Source organism: Polyergus mexicanus, unplaced genomic scaffold (assembly GCF_030449975.1).
Source record: "Polyergus mexicanus isolate NDT 795.1 unplaced genomic scaffold, iyPolMexi1.0 SCAF_9, whole genome shotgun sequence".
Lineage (NCBI taxonomy): Eukaryota > Metazoa > Arthropoda > Insecta > Hymenoptera > Formicidae > Polyergus > Polyergus mexicanus.
The window spans coordinates 4,908,170-4,931,338 of NW_027223329.1; the positions used below are offsets into that span (position 1 = coordinate 4,908,170).

General features: G+C 33.9%; 2 protein-coding genes across 2 annotated transcripts; both read left to right on the forward strand.

The window, feature by feature from the left end:
- The first annotated feature begins 597 nt into the window (after positions 1-597).
- Positions 598-2,486, forward strand: LOC138936486 (NADH-ubiquinone oxidoreductase chain 5-like). The gene is made up of 3 exons (XM_070301913.1): positions 598-1,685; positions 1,791-1,797; positions 2,445-2,486. Exons 1-3 carry the CDS (start codon positions 598-600, stop codon positions 2,484-2,486), a joined length of 1,137 nt encoding a protein of 378 aa, XP_070158014.1.
- An 11,390-nt stretch (positions 2,487-13,876) lies between these two features.
- LOC138936487 (uncharacterized) lies at positions 13,877-14,365 on the forward strand. The gene is made up of 2 exons (XM_070301914.1): positions 13,877-14,071; positions 14,186-14,365. Exons 1-2 carry the CDS (start codon positions 13,877-13,879, stop codon positions 14,363-14,365), a joined length of 375 nt encoding a protein of 124 aa, XP_070158015.1.
- The last annotated feature ends 8,804 nt before the right edge of the window (positions 14,366-23,169 follow it).

Here is a 23,169-nt window from a genome sequence, read left to right on the forward strand (position 1 = left end):
AGGGGTTTTGTGATTTTTTTTATGTTCTGCAAGTTTTTCTTTTCCATTTTCATTAAATTTTATTAGAGAGATTTTATTAGAGAGATTTTACTCTCTAATTTTATTAGAGAGTATAATTAGAGTTTTAGTTGGGTGAGATTTATGTATAATAGTTTATTTGATAATTATTTGTTTTTTTAGAAGTTCTTACTCATTATATTTATATTCTTATATTCAGCATGGATATATTTATTCTGAAAATAAATTTATAGGAATTTATTTAAAAGATTATTTAATTTTATTAATTCATATTAGACCATTAATTTTATTAATTTTTAATTTAAATTTAATATATTAATTTATTTAAGTAGTTTATAAATGTATAAAATATTAATTTGTGGAATTAAAGAAATTTTTTTATCTTAAATAATTAATAATTTAATAATTTATGCATTTTTTATATTTAAAATATTTATTTTATTATTTTGTCTAGGATTTTATTTTTATTTTATGGATTTGGGTATTATGATAGAATGAATATTAATTAATTTTAATTCAATTAATATAGAATTTTATATAATATTTGATTGATTATCTTGTTTGTTTATTAGGGTAGTAATGTTGATTTCTTCAATAATTATATTGTATAGAATAATTTATATAAAAGAAGAGATTTATATCGATCGGTTTATTAAATTATTAATTTTATTTATTTTATCAATAGTTATAATAATTATTAGACCAAATTTGATTAGAATTTTATTTGGGTGGGATGGTTTAGGGCTTATTTCATATTGTTTAGTAATTTTTTATCAAAATTATAGGTCTTATAATTCAGGTATAATTACAGTTTTGTGTAATCGAATTGGTGATATTGGTTTATTAATAGCTATTAGTTTAATATATATTTATGGAAGATGGAATGTTTATTTTATGAGTAAATCTAATAAGTTCTTTTTAATGATGATTTTTTTAGCATTGATTACTGCTCAAATTCCCTTTTCAGTTTGGCTACCTTTGGCCATAGCTGCTCCTACTCCTGTTTCTGCTTTAGTTCATTCTTCTACATTAGTAACTGCAGGTGTATATTTGTTAATTCGGTTTAATAAGATTTTTATAAATAGAATGTTTGATAAGATTTTATTATATGTGTCAATTTTTACTATATTTATGTCTGGGGTAATAGCAAATTTTGAGAATGATTTAAAAAAGATTATTGCTTTGTCAACTTTAAGACAGTTAGGTTTTATGATGATAATTCTGAGTTTGGGTTTAAATTATTTATCATTTTATCATTTATTAACTCATGCAATTTTTAAATCATTATTATTTATATGTGCAGGGATTATGATTCATTTGATGAACAATAATCAAGATATTCGGTTTTGTGGCAATATAAATGAATATATTCCTTTTACTATATTGAGTTTTTATATTTCAGTAATATCTTTAAGAGGATTTCCATTTATAGCAGGATTTTATTCTAAGGACTTGATTATAGAATCTATTTACTTAATAAATATTAATATTTTTTTATTGTTAATGGTAGTATTATCTATCTCTTTGACGATTTCTTATTCTTGTCGATTATTTTATTATATTTATTTTAATGAAAATATCAGAATATGCAGGTTTTATAATTATAAAGAGAGAAAATTAATAAATTTTTCTATAATTATTTTAATAATTTTAAGATTAGTAAGTGGGTCAATATTAAGGTGAATATTTTTTTTTGATAGATTTTTTATATTATTGAAAGTTAATATTAAATTAGTCACTATTGTTATATTATTATTAGGGATTTTATTGAGGAATATAGTATATTTAAAAAATCTAATAAATTTGTATTTATATAGATTTTTTTTTAGATCTATATGATTTTTTAATTATATATTTTTTTAAATTTATAAGCCATTTTTTAATTTTGGTAATAATATTTATGGTGTAGATAAAAGATGGGTGGAATTTTCTCATAAAGAATTAGTTTTAAGTTTAATTAAAGAGATTAGATTAATTTATATAAGTTATTATAAAATTTTTATATTTATTTTAATTGTCATTTATTTATTAATAATAATTTTTATAATCATATAAAGTAAAATAAATATGTATATTAAATTATATTAATATTTAAAATTATTTATATAGCTTATTTAAAAGTGTAATATTGAAGATATTAAGAAAATAAATTTAATTTATTTGTAAATATAATTAATATTTATTTATAAATAATAAATAAATAATATTATTTTTATAATGAATATATAATGTTTTATTTAAACTATATAAATTAATTTTATTAAATAAATATTTAAATTATTATTATTATTATTATTATTATTATTATTATTATTATTATTATTATTATTATTATTATTATTATTATTGTATGAAATTTGAGGTATTGACTTATTAATATTGTTTAAGAAATAAAATGAGTTTTTCATTTTTTATTGAATTAGAAGTTCAATTTTATTTATTTCATATTATTTTTGTATTTATATTAATAGGAATATTTAATATATTCATTATAATTATTAACAATAATTAACCTCTTTTTGGTTTCAATTAACTCAAGTTAAATTATTAAAGTCTTTTAGATTATTAATGTAATAATCGATATTTAAGTCGAAATTAAGTGTAAAATTTACTTTAAAAGATTTTATTTTATTTTTGTGAGATTTATATAATATTATTTAATATAATTTTTAAATGCAATTTAAATGTTATTAATTAACTAAAATCCTAATGTATGTGTGTGTGTTTAATTAATTATTTTCAATCTAAGGATTTTTCTAAATATTCAATAATTAGACCAATAATAAGAATAATTAGAAATAAAGATGATGACATAAATATAATTTTATTTGCGTAAAAAAATATATAGATTAATGGGATCAATAAAGTAATTTCAATATCAAAAATTAAAAAAATTAAGCTAATTAAAAAAAATTGGACTCTAAATGGTAGACGAGATTTGGAAATTGGGTCAAATCCACATTCAAATGGGGATATTTTTTCTCGATTTATAATTATTTTCAATGAAATTAAAAAATTTAATAATAAAATTATTATAGGTAATATTATAAATATCAGAGATATAAGTAATATAGATAGAATTATTTATATTAACATTTTATAAGTTAATTTTTTTAATTGGAAATTAAATGTAATTTTATATACTATGTAAATTTATGAAAATTATTAAAATTTTAATATAAAAATAATATTAGTATCTTCATCAGTAGATTGAAATATATAGAAATAGTCAAATTACATCAACAAAATGTCAATATCATGCAGCTGCTTCAAATCCAAAATGATGATTTTTACTGAAATGTAGTAATTTTGTTCGAAATAAACAAATTATTAAAAATAGTGTTCCAATAATAACATGCAATCCATGGAACCCTGTAGCTACGAAGAATGTGGATCCGTAAATTGAATCTGATACAGAAAAGGGAGATTCATAATATTCAATTATTTGAATTGAGGTAAAATAAATTCCTAAAATAATTGTTAAAGTTAATCTTTTAATACATTCAGTAAAATTTTTATTTAACATTGAATGATGAGATCATGTAATAGTTATTCCTGAAGAAATTAAAATAATTGTGTTTATTAATGGGATATCGAAAGGGTTAAAAGGCTTAATACCTTTTGGTGGTCATAATTGTCCAATTTCTATTGAGGGGGATAAAGAGGAGTGAAAATAAGCTCAGAAAAAGGAGATAAAAAAGAAGATTTCGGAAATAATAAAAAGAATTATCCCTACTCGTAGTATTTTAATAATTATTATAGTATGTAATCCTTGGAAAGTGGATTCTCGGGTCACATCTCGTCATCATTGATATATACATAATAAGGTGCAAGGCATTGAGATATAAATTAAATAATTTATCTTGTTAAATCATATAATTAAAGAAATTATATTATTAAATAATCTAAAAGAAATTAAAATAGGTCATGGACTAATTGAAACTAGGTGAAAGGTATGATTTTGATGGATCTTTGTCATAGTTATTTATATTGTATTAATAAAATTGGGTTAATTTGCATAATTTATACATTAAATCTCTCTTCTATATAATGTTGATAGGATTGAAAATACATAAGCTTGAATGATAGAAACTGAAATTTCTAAAATTAGTAGTATTAGTTGGGAAATTATTATTATTATTAAGACTAATTTATTGTTGATAATCTCCCCAGAAGACCCTAGAAGAGATAATAATAAATGACCGGCAATTATATTGGCGGTTAGACGAATAGCTAGGGTTAGGGGGCGAATGATTAAGCTAATTGATTCAATAATTACTATAAAAGGTATGAGTCTAAATGGGGTTTCTTGGGGGGTTAAATGAGCTAATATAATATTTAAATAATTATATATTCTATATATAATTATAGAAATTCATAAAGTTAGAGATAATGATAAACAGAAATTAAATTGTCTAGAAATTGTAAAAATATAAGGAAATAATCCCATTAGGTTAGAAATAATAATTATTGAAAATAATCTTAATAAAATAATTAAATTTGAATATGAATAACTAATTAAAATTTTAAATTCTTTGAATAAAAAAATTAATAGTAGATTTCACACTATAATGAATCGGGATGGAATTAATCAAAATTGGAAGGGAAGCATAAATAAAATAATTAGTATTCTTAGTCAATTTAAAGATAAAGATATCCTAGTTGAGGGGTCAAAAATAGAAAATAAATTTGTTATTATTTTCAAGTTCATTTAACATTTTTAGTAGTTATATTTAATGAATTAAAATTCATAGGTATATAAGTATAATAAATTATTATTAAAGTAATAAATAAGATTCTTAATGATAATAATAAAATTAATGTTCATATTATAGGTATTATATGAGGAATAAAAGAATATTTTTAAATAAAATATTTTTAAATTGACAATTTAATGTTGTTGAAAATTAAACTAATTCTTTCATTAAAAATAGATGTTAATCTATTATAATTGATTTAAAAAATCAAAACTTACAAATTCAGTCATTTAATGAATATAAAATTTTTTGATAGTAAATTTTATAAATTATTATTAATTAAATATATTAGTCAATTTTTGAAATAATTAAAATTAGTTGATTCAATTACAATTGGTATAAATCTATGATTTATACCACAGATTTCAGAACATTGACCAAAAAATAATCCTGGTCGATTTATGATTAATAGGGATTGATTTAAACGTCCGGGGGTTGAATCTATTTTGATTCCTAGTGATGGGACAGTTCATGAGTGAATTACATCTATAGAGGTTGTTAGTAAACGGATAGGGTAGTTAAATGGAATAATGCAGCGATTATCCACTTCTAATAAATTGAATTCATTAATTTTAAGTTCGTTAGTTGGAATTATAAAAGAGTCAAATTTAATTTCTGAGAAATCAGAATATTCATATCTTCAGTATCACTGATGACTAATAGCTTTAATAGTAATTTTTCTTGAATATATTTCTTCTGTTAAATATATAATTTTAATTGATGGTATAGCAATAAAAATTAAAATTAATATTGGAACGATAGTTCAGATTAGTTCAATTATATTTCCTTGAAGTAAGAATCGGTTAGTAAATTTATTAAATATTAAAATTAGTAGAATAAGAAGAATTAATAAAGTAATAAAAATTAAAATTATTGGTAACATTTGAAGTTGATCAAATGTTCTTCTTGCTATTTGTTCATTATTTTGTGGATTATTGTTTTCATTATTTTGTTGTGGCCCACTTTTCATTATCAACAACAGTTTATCCACTTTTTTTAAGTAGCATTAAGAGTATTCTTTGACAAGGAACTGTAATAAAATAATAAATTAGTTATATTAGTTTAATTGATTTTCATGTTCAATGAGATAAATTATAAATAACAACTTTATAGTCTTCTTAAACAAAGTGCCTGAAAGGCTTAGTCCGAAGGACGCCCTTGATATTCCACAATATGCTGTTATAGAGCCGGGTAAAGAAACTGTATTCAAAGGACTAAGTCAAGAGGGAGTCACTCTTAGTTCGGGTCAAGCGCCAGAAAGGCACCCGAAAGGCTTAGTCCAAAGGACGCTAAGTCTGAAGGACGCCCTTGATATGTGTGTATATTCAAATTTTGTGGAAGGACCGATATTTAGATTTGTCACAAATAAATTACCTGCTTATATCAAATCTGCGAATGTAATGTATTTTCGTTTTGGAGATAACATAGGTCTATTTGATAAATTAAAACTTACTTTCGAAGGAGAGGTTAAGCCCTTAAAAAATGTGAGCGTAATGATTGACTTACGTGAAGTGCGTCCTTCGGACTTAGCGTCCCTTGGATTAAGCCTTTCGGATGCCTTTCAGACACCTGACCTGAATTAAAAAGAATGAAATAATTTTCTTATATAAATATAAGAATGTTTCCAGTATGGAAAAAATATGGGAGTGGTGCACTTGGACACAGTATAATTGGACACGGTGCAAATGGACACGTTACAAATGGACACGAGATTTTGCACACGGTTCAATTGGACACAGGGCATTTGGACACAGTAATTTTGGATACAGTAGCTTTTGGACACATAAGAAAATACGCATCGTTTACTTGGACACCGCTCAATTGGACACTGTTCATTTGGACACCGTTCGTTTGGACACAGAAAGATGCGCACCGTTCATTTGGACACCGTTCGTTTGGACACCGTTATTTGCCCACCGTTCGTTTGGACACCGTTCATTTGCCCACCGTTCGTTTGGACACCGTTCATTTGCCCACCGTTCGTTTGGACACCGTTCATTTGCCCACCGTTCGTTTGGACACCGTTCATTTGCCCACCGTTCGTTTGGACACCAAAATTTGATTTAAATTATACGACGTAATCCACACCAAATTTTTGTTTTAAATAAGAAATAGGTTTGGGTTAGGTTATATCTTCCGGAAGTGGAGCCCCCCCGCAGGGGGGGGCGGAACCCACTGTATCCATGCATGACATCCAAATATGCGAAAGGCTAAACAAAGTGCTAAAAGCAATGTAAAATTAATGACATCAGTATCAGAGATATATAAGTATGAATATATTTTATTTTGACAGATATTATAACCTTCAAATGTATCTCCTTTTCACGATTTCATATTTTACATAGATTTACCAGTATAAAGTGTTATAAGAATACTGATTATATTTTCCCAAAATGATTTTTATTTCTCTCCATCTGTTACATATTCAAACAAACAGTGCGCATGTTTCTGTGTACAAATGAACGGTGTCCAAACGAACGGTGGGCAAATGAACGGTGTCCAAACGAACGGTGGGCAAATGAACGGTGTCCAAACGAACAGTGGGCAAATGAACGGTGTCCAAACGAACGGTGGGCAAATGAACGGTGTCCAAACGAACGGTGGGCAAATAACGGTGTCCAAACGAACGGTGTCCAAATGAACGGTGCGCATCTTTCTGTGTCCAAACGAACGGTGTCCAAATGAACAGTGTCCAATTGAGCGGTGTCCAAGTAAACGATGCGTATTTTCTTATGTGTCCAAAAGCTACTGTATCCAAAATTACTGTGTCCAAATGCACTGTGTCCAATTGAACCGTGTGCACAATCTCGTGTCCATTTGTAACGTGTCCATTTGCACCGTGTCCAATTGTACTGTGTCCAAGTGAAGGCCACTCAAAAAATATTAATTGAAAGAACAAAAAAACATCTTAAGCAGGTTTACATGTGAATTAACACTGTGCCAGTGACCCGCTAGGACATTGTCGAAGGGTGCAAAAACCTCTTTGAGGAAAATCACCTAACGGTATGTGCTCGCCAGCGCTGGTTTTTTTTTATTTTGAGTACATACCGTCAGGTGACTTTTCTTTTTAGTTCCAGTTAACTTTAATTCTCTTGAATTGCTTGATTCGTAGTTTGATACTCTTATAGGGGCCCCCGAGGTATACAATCTTTTCTAATTCATATCTAGTTTCCTAGATGTGACAGAAAGAATTGTATAGCTCTTGTCGAATGCTTCACATTCAAGAACCGAAGGTTTGTCGAAGAACCGAAGGTTTGCCTATTCGTATTCCTAGCGCCAGGACACATACACAACGTCGCTCAGTTTTTTTTTACATGTCATATTATTTACCAAGCCGGCCGCACTTGGCAAATCACGCGCCACGCGCCACACGCACGTCGCAACTTGCACGGTACATGTCGCGTTTCTCGCATCGCTAGGCAACGTAACAATGTGATCGTGCAATCTCCGCGGTCCATCGCTAAATAATAATCGTGCAGCAGTTAACGATAATACGTAGTATGAAGATTCGTTATGCTGTGAGTGACCAGGTGAGTGAGTGAGTGCGTGAATGAGTGACCAAATGAGAGAGTGTATAAGTGTTGTGTAAAAGAGAAAAATAGAGCGAGAAAAAAAGTGTATGCGTACGTGCGTGAATAAACGTCACTCTTTCATTCCCTCCTTCCCTTCCTTTTCCTCTCTCTCACTCTCTCTCTCTCTCTCTCTCTCTCTCTATCTATCTGTGTCTCCCTTCCTTTTACGCACACATTCCACCATACACACATCGCGTATAGCAATCAGCTGATCGCAGCGTCCGACGATCGGCGATCCGGAACAACTTTCGCTAAAGTGACGTTATTTTAAATACATATTCCTGTCGTAATTCTAAGACATTTTCTTCTTTACCAAAATTTTATTTAAAGCATAATTTTATGTTATAAGATAAAATAGTTAGCAACTCATGCTGTGGTAGTCACGCGTTGGACGGTCAGCTGCGGCGCGTCGCGCCGCTCCTGCCTGTCTTCTGTACTCGACGCGTGATTTGCTAACTATTTTTGCTTATAACTCAAAAATTGCGCTTCAATTCAAATTTTGATAAAGGAATAATCGTCTTAGAATCGTAACAGGAATACGTCATTTTAAGGATGGAAGGTTGTTCTGAAACACCCTGTATATATATGTGTGCGTGCGTGCGTGCGTGCGTGTATGCAACGGGATATCCCACCAAGAGTGGCCGCCCCCTTTTATCTTTTAAACCAAAAGAGATAGACCATAATAAATATATACCAAATTAAATAATTCAAATTAAATTTTATTGTGAGCATAGTGGTCGTTAAAAAGCTATCTGTATTAACAAGTAGAGAGATATGCATAATTATTTTTATAATGATGTGAATATTTCGACATGAAAAAAAGTTGTAGCACTGTTTGAAACGATTTATGATATAATGTAAATAATTTTTTCGTGTTACAAGAATGTAATGTACAAGATTGCCATCTTGTTTTAATGTACCAGGAGGGGGAAGACGTGCATTCGCGCGAAAATCAAGTTATGGAACGTCAAATCGAAATGTCATATTTTTGTAGGAAGGAACCAATAGATGCGATTATTCTGTAAAGTGAGTCTTTCAGAAGTTCAAATATATCATAAAGTGGAGGAGATTTTAGACTTCGCCGAATGGAAAGGAGAAGCGGACCCCGATATTCCCCGAACATTGGGCAAGATGAAAGAATGTGGCCAATGTCCTGCTGCGGAGCCTCGCAGTTACAAGCGGGAGATTCCACAATATTGCATTTTTAAGCTGTAATTTAAATTATAGTGATTAGAACGGATTCGGCTGATGGTTACTATCTCGAGGCGGTTCTGGTTCAATTTAGCACCAAGGATTGGGTGCAAATGTTTTGGATATAGTTTAAAGTATTGGGAGCCCTTATGGATAGTTTAGTTCGCTAAAAAGTCTCCAACAGTTTCGACATATCTGCCTTGAATAGCATAAAAGTCCGAGTGAGGGGGAGATACTCTGAAGGCTCGCCCCGTCAATAGCCTTCTTAGCGAGACGATCCGCCATCTCGTTACCAGGGATGCCGACGTGTGCCAGGATCCATGTCAAAACAATGTTGATTCCCTGAAGGGAGGCCAACCTCAACTTGTTTTTCAGAACCAGGACGAGATAATTGTGGTCCCTATCGATTCTGTTAGAAGAAACGATATCAACCATGTTGCGGAAGTCCGTGAAGACCGTAATCTTCTCGACACAACTTTCCAGGATGAATTCCATCGTGATAATGCAACTCTATGATACAATAGCGATGCATTTGCCTGAGAATACAGAGGAACAGCCATTTATACATCATTCTATACATTTTCCTAATATGCAGAGTAGGGGAGAAGATGCCTATCCCGACGTAGTCGTCAGATTCTTCCTTGGAAGCATCCATGAAAATTAAGTGTCTCTCTTCAATGAGATAAAAAAGGGATGATTGAAAGCCAAGTTGTGGGAACAGTACATGGTGGACATTCTCTGCCACTGAATGAGAGGTAACCTCGGTTTTGGGAGCAAAAGACGAAGTTTCGTAAAAGAAGATGAGGTATAAGGGGACCTTTTTTGGTAAAAGAGGCAATCTTATGTCTGTATTTTTTCGCGCTGCAATAGGTTCTAGTATAGCTAGGCCAATTCTAACCCAAATCCTCTAAGCGGGGTGAGGGGCGAGGGGAAACCAACGCGGCGGGTATGACGTCACGCGGGGAATCGTGTTCTAACCAGTAGGCGAGGGGGTCCGCGTCTAATCCGGTAAGTGATGAGGCCCGCGAGAAGGAGAAGGGGGACCGCAGCGAAACCGATAAGGATTCCGCGGGGAAGAGGGAATGCACGCGTTCGCGAGTAGGTGCGAGAAAGATAGCGCGAGACATCCGCAATGTGTGGGAGAGGGATAGCACTAATGATATTGCATGCATGTGGAAGAAGGATGGCGTTCGCATACATGTTGGAGAGAGATAGCGCACAGGTATGAGGGAGATAGCGTGAGGCGTTCGCATGCATGAGAGAGAGAGAGAGAGAGAGAGAGAGAGAGAGAGAGAGAGAGAGAGAGAGATAGCGTCCACATACACGTGTAGGAAAAGAAAAGAAGATCCAGAAATAATTCACATTTTTTATATACAATAATAATAAATTTAAGAAATTAGGCTCTTGTGTGACATCACAAATTTTAAATAATCGCGGACTAATAAGAGCCAGAACGCGGATGGTAGTGCGTCAGTTTCATAGAAAAATAAGTTTTCTATAAAACTGAATATGTGCACAGAGCACGAAATTTACTTGGTGCTATATCAAGATTTTTTTTTATATCTTGGTATTACACGCGGCATCCAATGGATTGATATTCCGATCGCCTCTAGCCAATCGTGTTTCTAAATGAATTCCCGGCCCGCAAAACTGATAGCCTGGAATATATAATTGGATAGGAAAGGCGTTTATCGCACGATTTAACAAACCACTATCTCTTATAATTTTTGCCGGCATTTGCCACAACCTTTTATTAATAGTATTGGACCGTCGATATGTGTTTGCTGCCACGGTAAATTATAATGTCGCATGCATCGACGATACTGTCGAACCTCTGAGTCAGTTTTTATATATTCGGAAAGCTTGTCCCACAAGTGTTCCACGTAGCTACCAAAGTCTCGCAGTAAAACAATCTTGGGAATAATTTGTAACTATTCGGTAGTAAGCTCGAAAATATCGCTATTAACCGATAGAAGAACATTTTTGAGACTGAGAGGTTTCGATTCGGTGCACCTCTATAAATAGGGTCCCAATGACTCATTTTCCAAAAATCTGATTCGAGATTCGCGAGAACAAATATGTAGTTCGTGCGACAAGCGATGATAATCAACGTGACAAATTTTGACGATAAAACACGAGTAACGTCCGAGAAAAAAATACGCAAACACGGAAACATGCTGCCGACTACTATACGCGGTATCATTTGCGGTCCTTCGAATTGCGGTAAGACTAATGTGTTGATAAGTTTAATAGAAAGTCCACATGGTGTACATTTCGAGAATGTATACGTATACTCGAAATCATTTCAACAACCGAAATATCGATACTTGGAAAATTTGCTATTACCGATCGACGAAATTGGTTATTTTACATTCTCTAATAACAGTGACGTTATTCCACCGAGCGAGGCACTTCGAATTCCATTTCTATTTTTGACGACGTGGCGTGCGATAAGTAAGATACGATAAGAGAGTACTTTGCAATGGGTCGACACTCGAGGGTCGACTGTTCCTATCTTTATTAAACGTATGCCAAGAGACCCAAGCATCTCATACGGGACAAGGCAAATTTACTGATTTTACTTAAACAAGATGGATTTTACTTAAACAAGACTTAAACTTGAAACATGTATACAACGATCATGTAAATACTGACATGTTTTACGACGATTTTCGCGCATTTTGTTAGAGATGTTGGCAACACAAGTATGGATTTATAGTGATCGATAAAGACAGTTTACAGACTAATGGACGATATCGAAAAAGATTTAACGATTTTGCAATATCGTAAAGTGGTTAGTCGCTATTGATACATCGATCGAGCAACGTCTAAAATTTTTCGTCCTAGCGCAACATGACGACGACGATTGATAGTAACGATCGTGAGAAGATTGCGAGAGAAATTGTAAAAACGAACGAATCAATCCGCAAAAAATGTCGTTCTTTAAAAACTGCAATGGAAAACTGTAACTCAAATAGAGAAAGATGTCGCATTGGAAAGACACTTTAAACCAATTATCAAACCTTTAAAACAACTTGTCGAAAATACAATCAATGTGGAATCTAATGAAGTGAAAATCGAACCATTGAGTATGCTCGAAGACAAGCATTTGAAGAAAGAATCTGGAACAAAGCGAACAAGGTCAAATATATCATTGAACGATTCACTAATAACTTCTACTCCAAATCAATCAAATTAAGCGAATGAAACAATTTTTGAATGTGGTTACTTCTACTTCGATAAAAGATATACAACCAAGTCAAATATTACACGAAAGACCATCTCCATCTCTGGAAGAAATTTTCGAAACCACGCCTGAAACGCTTGTGACGTCGGTTCAACATCTATTACAAACGTCCAACGGTCAAAGTACATTGCGCGCACATTGGGCCCACTAAAACAAAAATATGTAGAAGCTATTTTGAGTCAAGATAAAGATAACAATATGGATTATATATACGGTATTAAATTTTGCAACGAAGGAATGATGGATGGGTGATAACATTTTTGATGTGGATAAAGATGACAATATAATTATCGTGGAATAAGATACATGGGAACACCAGTTAATTTTCAAGAGAGTGCTCGACGTATATACCGACGATGATAAAATTAAATACAAAAATATATTACTGGCGACAAATGCGCATAGACGTGGTAATGATATGCGTAATCCAGTATTAAGTAACAAGGGATACAAGTATAACAATATAATAGCGCCATTAACCTCTAATAAAAAAACTGGAAGAGGTATAAACATACAGCGCGCTACGTTAAACGATAAAAAGATCGATTATATGCATTGGAATGATCCCAACGAGTAGATCGCTTGCGATTGCTGGAAGCTTCAAGTCAAGCCGACAACAATGCCCACGACAATGAAATATTATTAATTATCGAGAAACTTTGCGAAGCTGGTCTTATTATAAATTAAACTTTGCGTCACCGAAACAAGTCAGTCTGTCATTATTATTTGTATCGAAATGTTTAATAAATTTGGATTATCGTTCGGAACACCAAACATATTATCAATAGAATGGATTATTAAGAAATTACGTGCGCGATAACGTTCTGTATCAGACAGCCTGCGCCTTTGACGCAAGGTCGCGCAAAATACGACACAACCAGAAGATGATACCGATGCCGCAAACAAACAGTACGTGGAAATACGTGTCATGCTTTCAGAAGATAAATTGGAAGATTTTTAGAAAAAAATAATCACGTTCGAGACGAATATGCAGACGCTACAAATAATGATGGATGAGATGCAGAAAATGCTTCGGTATGCGACTCACGCGCAGACTACATCTAATTAATCATTATTCGACTTACTCTGTCATGAAAGCCTCGGTCGTGGAACGATTCAACCGAAAGTTAAAGAACAATATATGGAAAATATTTACGCTTAATGGAAATTACAAGTGCATCGACACATTGTTGATCGTTAGAGAGTACAATGCGCGAAAACAGCATACTATCGGTATGAGACCTATCGATGTTACCCCCGCGATAGCCGATAAACTTTTAAATACGGTAATGTAAAGGTTACGGCACCGGTAAAATTCAAAGTAGGCGATCCGGTACGCGTGAGTAAATTCAAGACCATCTTTGACAAAGGTTACAAATTGATCGACCGAAGTGTTTAAGATCGTTAAAGTGCAGAAAACTAATCTCGTGACCTATGTATTCGAAAATTCGCGCGGAAATCCCGTTGCCGGCGGGTTTTACGAATACGAGTTACATCACGTTGCTAATCCCGACGTACATCTCGTGGAAAAGGTGATACGCAAAGAGGATGACAAGGTTTATGAAATGGCTGGGATTTGATGCTACACACAACTCTTGGATAGATAAAAATAATATATTGTAAATATATTAATAATAATACATAATATTAAAGATATTTTACAAATATAAACAAATTATACACCTTATAAAATATATATATAATTTACAATAAATATACATATAATTTTAATTTACAATAAATATATGTAATTTTTATTTACAATAAATATACATAATTTTTATTTATAATGGTATTTTGTAATGTCCCTACGGTGGTTTCGGATACGATATACCGCTTATCATCGTACGGACTTAGAGCAATTTTTGTCTCACAAATAGTGTATACCTCGTGTAATTTAGATCTTATACAAGATTGCTGACGCGTCATTTCAATCTCTTCGTTTAAACATTGCGTGTAATCATCGAATGTTATCGTTCTCGCGACGATCCTTACCTTTTTCGTATCTTTTTTACCATCTATTCGCAACGCGTACATTTTTGCCCTAAGCCCGACGAATTCGGTCATGATGGCGCCATTATTTTCATTCTTCATTAAACCCGGTATCTTTTTATTCGCGAGCGGTATACCATACACATTGTCCACTGCATAATCGCTGGTATCGAATCTGTCGATGTTGCGCTTTGTATTCTCATATACAACTTCACTCTCGATGTGATATATGAGACTGCCGGTGTCGGTGTACATGACTTTACATTTCTCTCGATACATAGGTACCATATAATCATGGTGAAACTCGTACAAACATGTCTTGAATATGTCGAGTATACACATATCTACGTAGATTGGTTTATTAAAGAACCCCGCACTAATCATATAGAAAATCTGTCCCGGTCAAATCAATTGGTTTTTACATATGTTGTAGCTTATGACCTACTGAACAAAAGATGTAATGGGCACAAAGCTCAATAATGGACAGTTATCGAGTTATAACCAGTCAAACATGAAAAATTCGGGCTGCCGAATAGTCAAATCTCGAATTAATTTTTTTGAAAAATGTTTGAAACAAACATACTAGAGTTTTACAAAATCTGTTAGTTGGTGACATTATTTGTGAATTTTGAATGACCTTGAAAAGCTCCGTGAACAAAAATCTTTATGTGTCACAGCAGAGATAAGGACCCCACGGTTCATCACTCTCGTAGTATTTTTTGACTCCAAACCCTCTCTGCTGTGTGTGTATGTGTGTGTGTGTATGTGTGGGGTAATAAAATAAATGATCTTATTGTATATTACTCATTATTTGGATCCTGCTGTGGTGGTCTCTGAGCGGCATCTAATATTGTGTTCAATAATGATGAAGAGGGATAACGAACATTGGGCTGGTGTCGTGCATATCCTAAATACCACAATACGCTGGTTACATGTGCACATATACCCACAGTCCGTGCGCCTGACTTACAGGTGCAGTAATAACCAAAAATCGCCTCCCTCTCATCATCTATATTATCTGCATCTCTTATGTTGTAAACTATAAATATTTGATGTTTTGTAGCATTACGGAATCGTGAAAACACTCGCACCCTTCTGAAACCTTGTTCATCAAACAACGAATCCGATTGAAATTCTTCTTGTGCATCACGCTGCATCTTATCTTGAACATAAGATCTTGCTAGACGAACCTGAAATGTACCAATAGTCAAATCTCGTAAATATTCTAATGTTAGGCGTGGAAAGTCACGTAACTGTCCTTCATGTAAATGTATCCATTGTGCATTTCTATAGCACATCCTTTCTACTTCAACTCGCGCTTGAACAATATTAACCTCTCTAGATTTATCAAGAAGTTCTCTTGCTAATCTTGCATTAGCTTCTTCCATTAAAACTAAAGGATGATATCTATTAATTATAGCACCTGCAATGTTATAAAACTCGCCCAAGTGATGAAGATGAGGCATTATAATTGTATGATCAAAAAACTTGAACATAGACTTGATATGTCCATTTTTAGTCAATTATATTAGTTCTCAAGAAGTTTTAGTAGAAAAAAGGTTCATCAAAAATATTTTGAAAACGTCTCGAATTTAGCTACACGAATATAATAAAAAATAGGCATTTTTGTGGAAGATTTTTGTTCACGGAGCTTTTCAAGGTCATTAAAAATTCACAAATAATGTCACCAACTAACAGATTTTGTAAAACCCTACTATGTTTGTTTCAAACATTTTTCAAAAAAATCAATACCTTCCGAGATTTGACTATTCGGCAGTCCGAATTTTTCATGTTTGACTGGTTATAACTCGATAACTGTCCATTATTGAGCTTTGTGCCCATTACATCTTTTATTCAGTAGGTCATAAGCTACAACATATGTAAAAACCAATTGATTTGACCGGGACAGATTTTCCATATGATTAGTGCGGGGTTCTTTAACTTCGAGATTGCGCAATTCAATGGCGATCAGATTCTTCGAAAACACGCTTCTACTGTGAAAATTTGGTTTTGCGATTATCGCCTTCCATCCCAATGTGTCACGAGCTTAATATTAACGTGATTGCACACATTTCCCATCGTTTTGCCAAATACCCCATTATTCATTAATTTATATAAATTTTTTTCAAAATCATTTTTCGCGAGTGTCCGGAATTGTGTATTGAGTTCGATATAACTGCGAAGCCATGGAGATTGCGAAAACCGTAATATTCGATGTATTTTTGTAACGCGAAGTTCGTATCCCACGCATTGCTGCAGGTTGCGGTAATATCACGTAACGCTTCTTATCATATAAGATTGCAAGCAGTTTATCCTGCCGCTTACCGGATGGTTTGTCGCGTGTCGGGCAAAACGGTAGATCGGTGTGCGCATCATGAACACGTTGCGGATACTCGAGATCAAGGATATAGCCTATAGGCGAATCGAGCGCGATCGATGATGTATCAAAATCAGATACGTTGTCGACGCATCGAAAATCTGCATAAGACAAAGATTGACACGTTGCCCATCCGTACAAATTATTTATATCAAAGTACGTGAGATACGATGAAGGTTTCGATGAATCGTACGACTGCATGTACTTGTTATTAGCATGTGCGTATCTGTTAGAACATTGATTTAAACCACCGCGTATTCCGCGTTCGATAAATAAAACCATCTCGATATCTGTAAACAATTCAAAGCGTATATTCGTATGCTTCAACATAGTATCTCACGTGTATCCGGGAAGAGTATAGTAATACGCGGGGTCGAGTCCATAACTTTTAATACAACTTTCGCGGAAATTTTCAAAAATGTCTGCTTATAACAAGACATCAATTTTGAGATACAAGTCGCTATATTTGCCCAGCGTTCGAATGGAGAACCACTCCCACACGTTCTCGGCATGCGCGTAATCGCTCTCGGATATCGTGTCACCGGTCAAGAAACTGTAAAATGATCCGCGTGATGGTAAACATGTATCTTACAACCTCTCGATGCAGTCAATATATTTGTATGAAAAGACGACCTTCCGTGTTAATAAATTAAAATTGTCATTCGGTAAATTTTGAAATTCAGATTTTAAAATTTTGAGTTTGTCTTTATTCAAGAATGATACCAATTTATTGAGACTGGTTGTAAGAAATTTATACGATTTGATAAAACGCTATTTAATATGATTTTTCGATTTCTCATCGACAAGTTTAACATTTTTGGTAAATGATATATATTTTTCTTTTGTTATTGGAAGTGACTTGATTTCCTCTTCGAACGCTGTAGCTATTTCCTTAATAATTAAGTGCGTGTCGTAACTGGATAAATTATGAAAAACAATTGAAATGCAAAAAGAATCTTTATAATTTAAATTGCAATTTGAATGCGCGGGACCTCTTTAACGCCCTGTCAGATGGCAATGATCGCGTACGCGTGTATCGTCTTGTACGAATGGTTTCTCGCATATGTGGCATTGTGTTGCGTTGTAAAATTTTTTCCATTCATCGGATGTTAAATTTACTATGGGGACATTAGCTGATAAAATAGTTTTTACACGTTGCGCTAAATTTTTTAGTTTTTCGATGAACCATGACATGCAATCGGTACTGCGATGAGAATGATACGCGGATAACAAATCGTCGTACGAGCAGTGTACATAATAAGTAATACTAAATACTTTATGGTGTTGATAATTTCTCTCTTCCTCCGTCTTCTCCACTCCAAGTCGGCGTATACGACGAAAGGAAGGCGTTCTTTCCGGTTATAGTTGTTGAACGTGAGCCACTTGTCCTTATCGCTCTGTAATCGGATAATGTACTTGTTCATCTTTCTACACCGTATGTGACTGTAACTTGCTGTTCAAGCCAAAGTAGTGCAAACATCTGTAAAAAGAAATAATTTTTTATTTTTGTTCAATTATTTCTATAATATATTTTATTAAAAATATACGTACCGATCGCAGATATATTTCTTGTGCTCTTTTTTGCTCAATTGCGAGCTTACGAGTCTGAATAGATTTTTGATCCACGCGAAGTGTCCAACGTTGTTCTCTTCCACGTACAACAAGTTGAAATGTTTGTCTCTTTTTAGCTCGCTAAGACGTATCGGAACAATGTTCTTTTCCTCGATACTATATATATTGATTGAGATATCGTTGAGAAGCTCGAATTTTTTAATTTGATTCGCAGTCACTGGAATCTCAATATCCTGGAGATTCAGCACTGTTGTATAATGAGGATACAAAGATTCCCGATCCATTTTTAATTTAGCTGGATGAAGAGCGGTGACTACGGACCACGCGAAACACGCATTGTCATTAGATTGCACGTTGATCATCGCTCTTTTCATTATTATCATCTGCGGTAATTTTATGTGACATCACGCGCGCAAAAAATTATATTTATTTATATTTACGGTTAAATCGAGTATTCGTAACAATGCCCACCCGCTATCGCGTTCTTGAAATTCTTCGAGCGATGCTAGAGTGGGTTCGACAACGCGCTGCTCGTACCATTCGCGTGAATCGGATGTGCGAAAGAGTTCATAGTTTCTTGTATTGATATTTTTATTGCGCGTTTATCACCCCTCACAAATTCACCATTGAACATTGTATTAATTTTTACATTAAAGTATTTTTTCATCATATTTTGCACGTGTTCGAGCACAATGTCTTTGGCATTCTCGAAAAATTGACGAGGCTCGATGTGATTATGATTTATAACCGCATCAGTCAATATGCGGCTGTCAAACGCCGTATCGATCTTTCGCCAAATCAATCCATGTTGTTGCGTACTACATCCTGCGCCAGCCGTATAAAACGCCTGCGTAACAAGTTCTTCAATCCCTCGAGTCGGGCAATCAGCGATTGTCGAATCCCAATCAATAATCGTGGACGTTTGATTCGACTTTGCTCTTCCAATGATTCGATATATTCGTCGCATCGTTGCTCCCACGCAACGTACTTCTCTATCAAATTTACCCTTGTAGATTACTCACGCAGATTTCGTTCGGCACTGTTTTCTGCTATATTTCCAAATTTATGCCAAAAATTTTGCTAACAAGATGCGCTTATTAATAGCTCTTGTCTCGGAACTCTTAGCGAAAATACTGACAAGGTGTACCTCTTCACCTCGATTTTATATTTTATCTTGATGTCTCTTTCCCTCATATGTATCATATTTCAATTAAATCTTTATTTTGCGGTTTGTCACATACATATTGACTAATGTCAATTGTTGCATTTTTGTCGATTATTGCATTTTTGTCGTCTAGAGATGATGTCAAATCCTAGGTGCATCGCAAAAGTTTCAAATTACATGCTGCTGTCTAAGTATGTTAGTGCAATTTAACTATGAGAATTATCCTTATATTTCACAATTTTGTCATGTTTTGACACGCGCGTTTGAATTCTGATATCTAGGGGTGATGTCATCGTGAAGCAGCCGCACATCGGTGTTTGAAAATTCTATATTACGTTGCATTTTTTGTGCATTTTGTTAAATCTCCACCTGGGAGTGATGTTATCGTGAAGCAACCATATATCGGCTTGAATAGAAAAAATATCGTATCAGCAATAATCCTTACTACATTGCAATTTTGCAACGCTAATACATATTTTAAATATGTTTAATACGTTCAGTATTGCATCGACCACTTGTGTTCATATAAAAAATGTATCCCACTGAAGAAAGCCGCATGAATTATTATGTTCCGATTCAAAATGCCGATGAAACTTTACTGTGTAAAAAGAAGAAATGTAACAAGTAAGTTTTAATTAAATTAAAGAATTTTATACTTTTAAATATTTTTATAAATAATATTTTATTACTCCCTAACATTTCATCCGAGCCTCGTCGTGTGGTTCGTATACTTGGAAGACAATACGCCTTAACCCCGACGTCATACAAATATTTGGACTAAAAAACAAATATTGGAATGAAAATTGGAGCTGTATCTTGCGTGGAATTGGTTCTCGATGACAATCGAGGCAATCAAATATTATTGCTTTTTGAAACGTGGAAATCGTTGATGCAGAAACGTGTGAATATTAAACGACTTCTACAGTCGATTGAAACCTCATTACGGATTCGGAATTTGACAATTAAGATTGTTAAAATGTCTGATTGGAATATTATAAAAATGGGATTATCCAATAATTCTTTATATATGAAACCACCAACTCTATTATATTTATTCGATTTTGTAAAATGCATAGATCATATGTATTACTGGCTATGCGAAAATACTCATATTGTAAATGAAAAAATCAAACAATTTGTAACTGTTTTACAACGTAATAATATCGCGAATGTATGCGATGCTGCAAAAGCGATACATGAAAGTGATATGTTTAACGGCGAATCACTCATAGATTGCGAGTTATTGACATGTGCTGTGCATGATATTCTTTACGATGCTTGTATAATAAATAAGTTATTTTACTATTTATCTGTGAATTTAATTATTTATCTCTTCCTTTACATATGAATAAAACGATGTAATAGATATGCACAGTCTGCAAAACTTAGCATGCGAACGCTATCTCTCTCTCCCAAGTGCATGCTTCGCTCTCTCTCTCTCTCTCTCTCTCTCTCTCTCTCTCTCTCTCTCTCTCTCTCTCTCTCTCTCTCTCTCTCTCTCTCTCTCTCTCTCCCCCCCCCTCTCTCTCTCTCTCTCTCTCTCTCCCCCCCCCCTCTCTCTCTCTCTCATGCATGCGAACGCCTCACGCTATCTGCCTCATACCTGTGCGCTATCTCTCTCCAACGTGTATGCGAACGCCATTCTTCTTCTATGTGCATGCAATATCTAGCGCTATCCCTCTCCCACACATTACGGACGCCTCGCGCTATCTCTCTCCCACCTACTCGCGGACGCGTGCATTCCTTCTTCTCCGCGAACCCCTCGCCTATCGGTTTCGCCGCGGTCCCCCTTTCCCCCTCTCTGTGGACCCCTTGCCTATTGGTTAGAACGCGGTTCCCATCCTTCCTCACCGCGGACCCCCTCGCCTACTTGTTAGGACGCGGTTCGTCATACCCCCCCCCCCCGCGATAGTTTCCCCTCGCCCCTCACCCCCCTCAGAGGACCTGAATTAGAACCGGCCTAGCTATACTACTATTCTATATAAACGAAATCTATTAAATAAATCAAATCTGTTGTTAAAGAGAGCTGCCTGTAGGTCGTTAAGTTTATCAATGAGTATATTATCTCTAAAGGCACAGGATTTGAGAATGAATTTTTATGTCAGGTACATAAAACGATGCCAAATTGGGTCAATTCCTATTTCTGCGTAAATCACGTTGATCGGAGTTGTCCATCTTAAACCGATGCAATAACGTAGAGCTCTGCATTAAGTCTTTTCTAAGAATATCATTATATTCTTATTATGAGTAGGAAAAATAAAAAATCTGTACTTGATCGATCCCCGCACCAAGGCCTTGAATATATTGAGGATGGTCCTGGAGTCCGCTCTCCACCAGACCCCGCTCAATGATTTCATAATGTTTTCGAGTTTTCTGCATTTGCCCGCCAAATAACGAGGATGCTCTCGTCCTCTAAAATCTAGTAAAACTTCGAGAAACTTGTATGAGGAGTTGACGGTAGCGCCGTTTAGGATTATCGCAAAATTAAGACAGCTGATTCTTTTTTTGCTAAAGACAATAAGGTAAGAGATACAGATAAGCCCCTGATAAGTAGAAATTATGAAAATCTGTTCACCGATCTTTTCAATATCTTGAATGAGTCCTGGATATCTGAGAATTTCACATATATCATGTCGTCCGCAAACTAAATGATTTGACAGCTACCGGCAAGATATTGTTTAGACTTAGAGGTGTAAAGATTAAATAGGAGAGGGCTTAAAATTGATCGGAACATCTCTGTTTATTATATGTAGAGATTTCGCCATTATTTACAAATTGAATGTTTCTTTGATTTATTAATTGGCAGCTGAACCAACACACACAGATTTCAACGGGAAGATTCATGCTTACGAGGTCCGCGATTAATATATTTGAAACAACATTGTCAAACGCTCCGTAGATGTCCAGGAACAAACAAGCAGTGGACTGGCGGGATACAAAGCCATTGTAAATTTCGGTAATCAGCAGTGCCTAAGTTATCTAAGCACGATTTTCTCTTACGGAAATCAAACTGAGTAAAGGGAAGAATCCCCGAAAATTCGATCCACTAATCTAAGCAGGTCAAAATCATTCTCTCCAATACCTTCAACAAACAAAAAGTGAGCGAGATAGGGCAGAACTTTTCCGGAGTGGACTTGAGGATGAGGAAAACAAGAGAATGATGCTATGATGGGTGGAACAAATCCCCATCCAAGAGCTCATTATAAATGTCGAGGGAAACTCGCAAATATTCCTCAGGAAGAGCCGAAATCATGCTATAATATATTTGGTCAATGCCC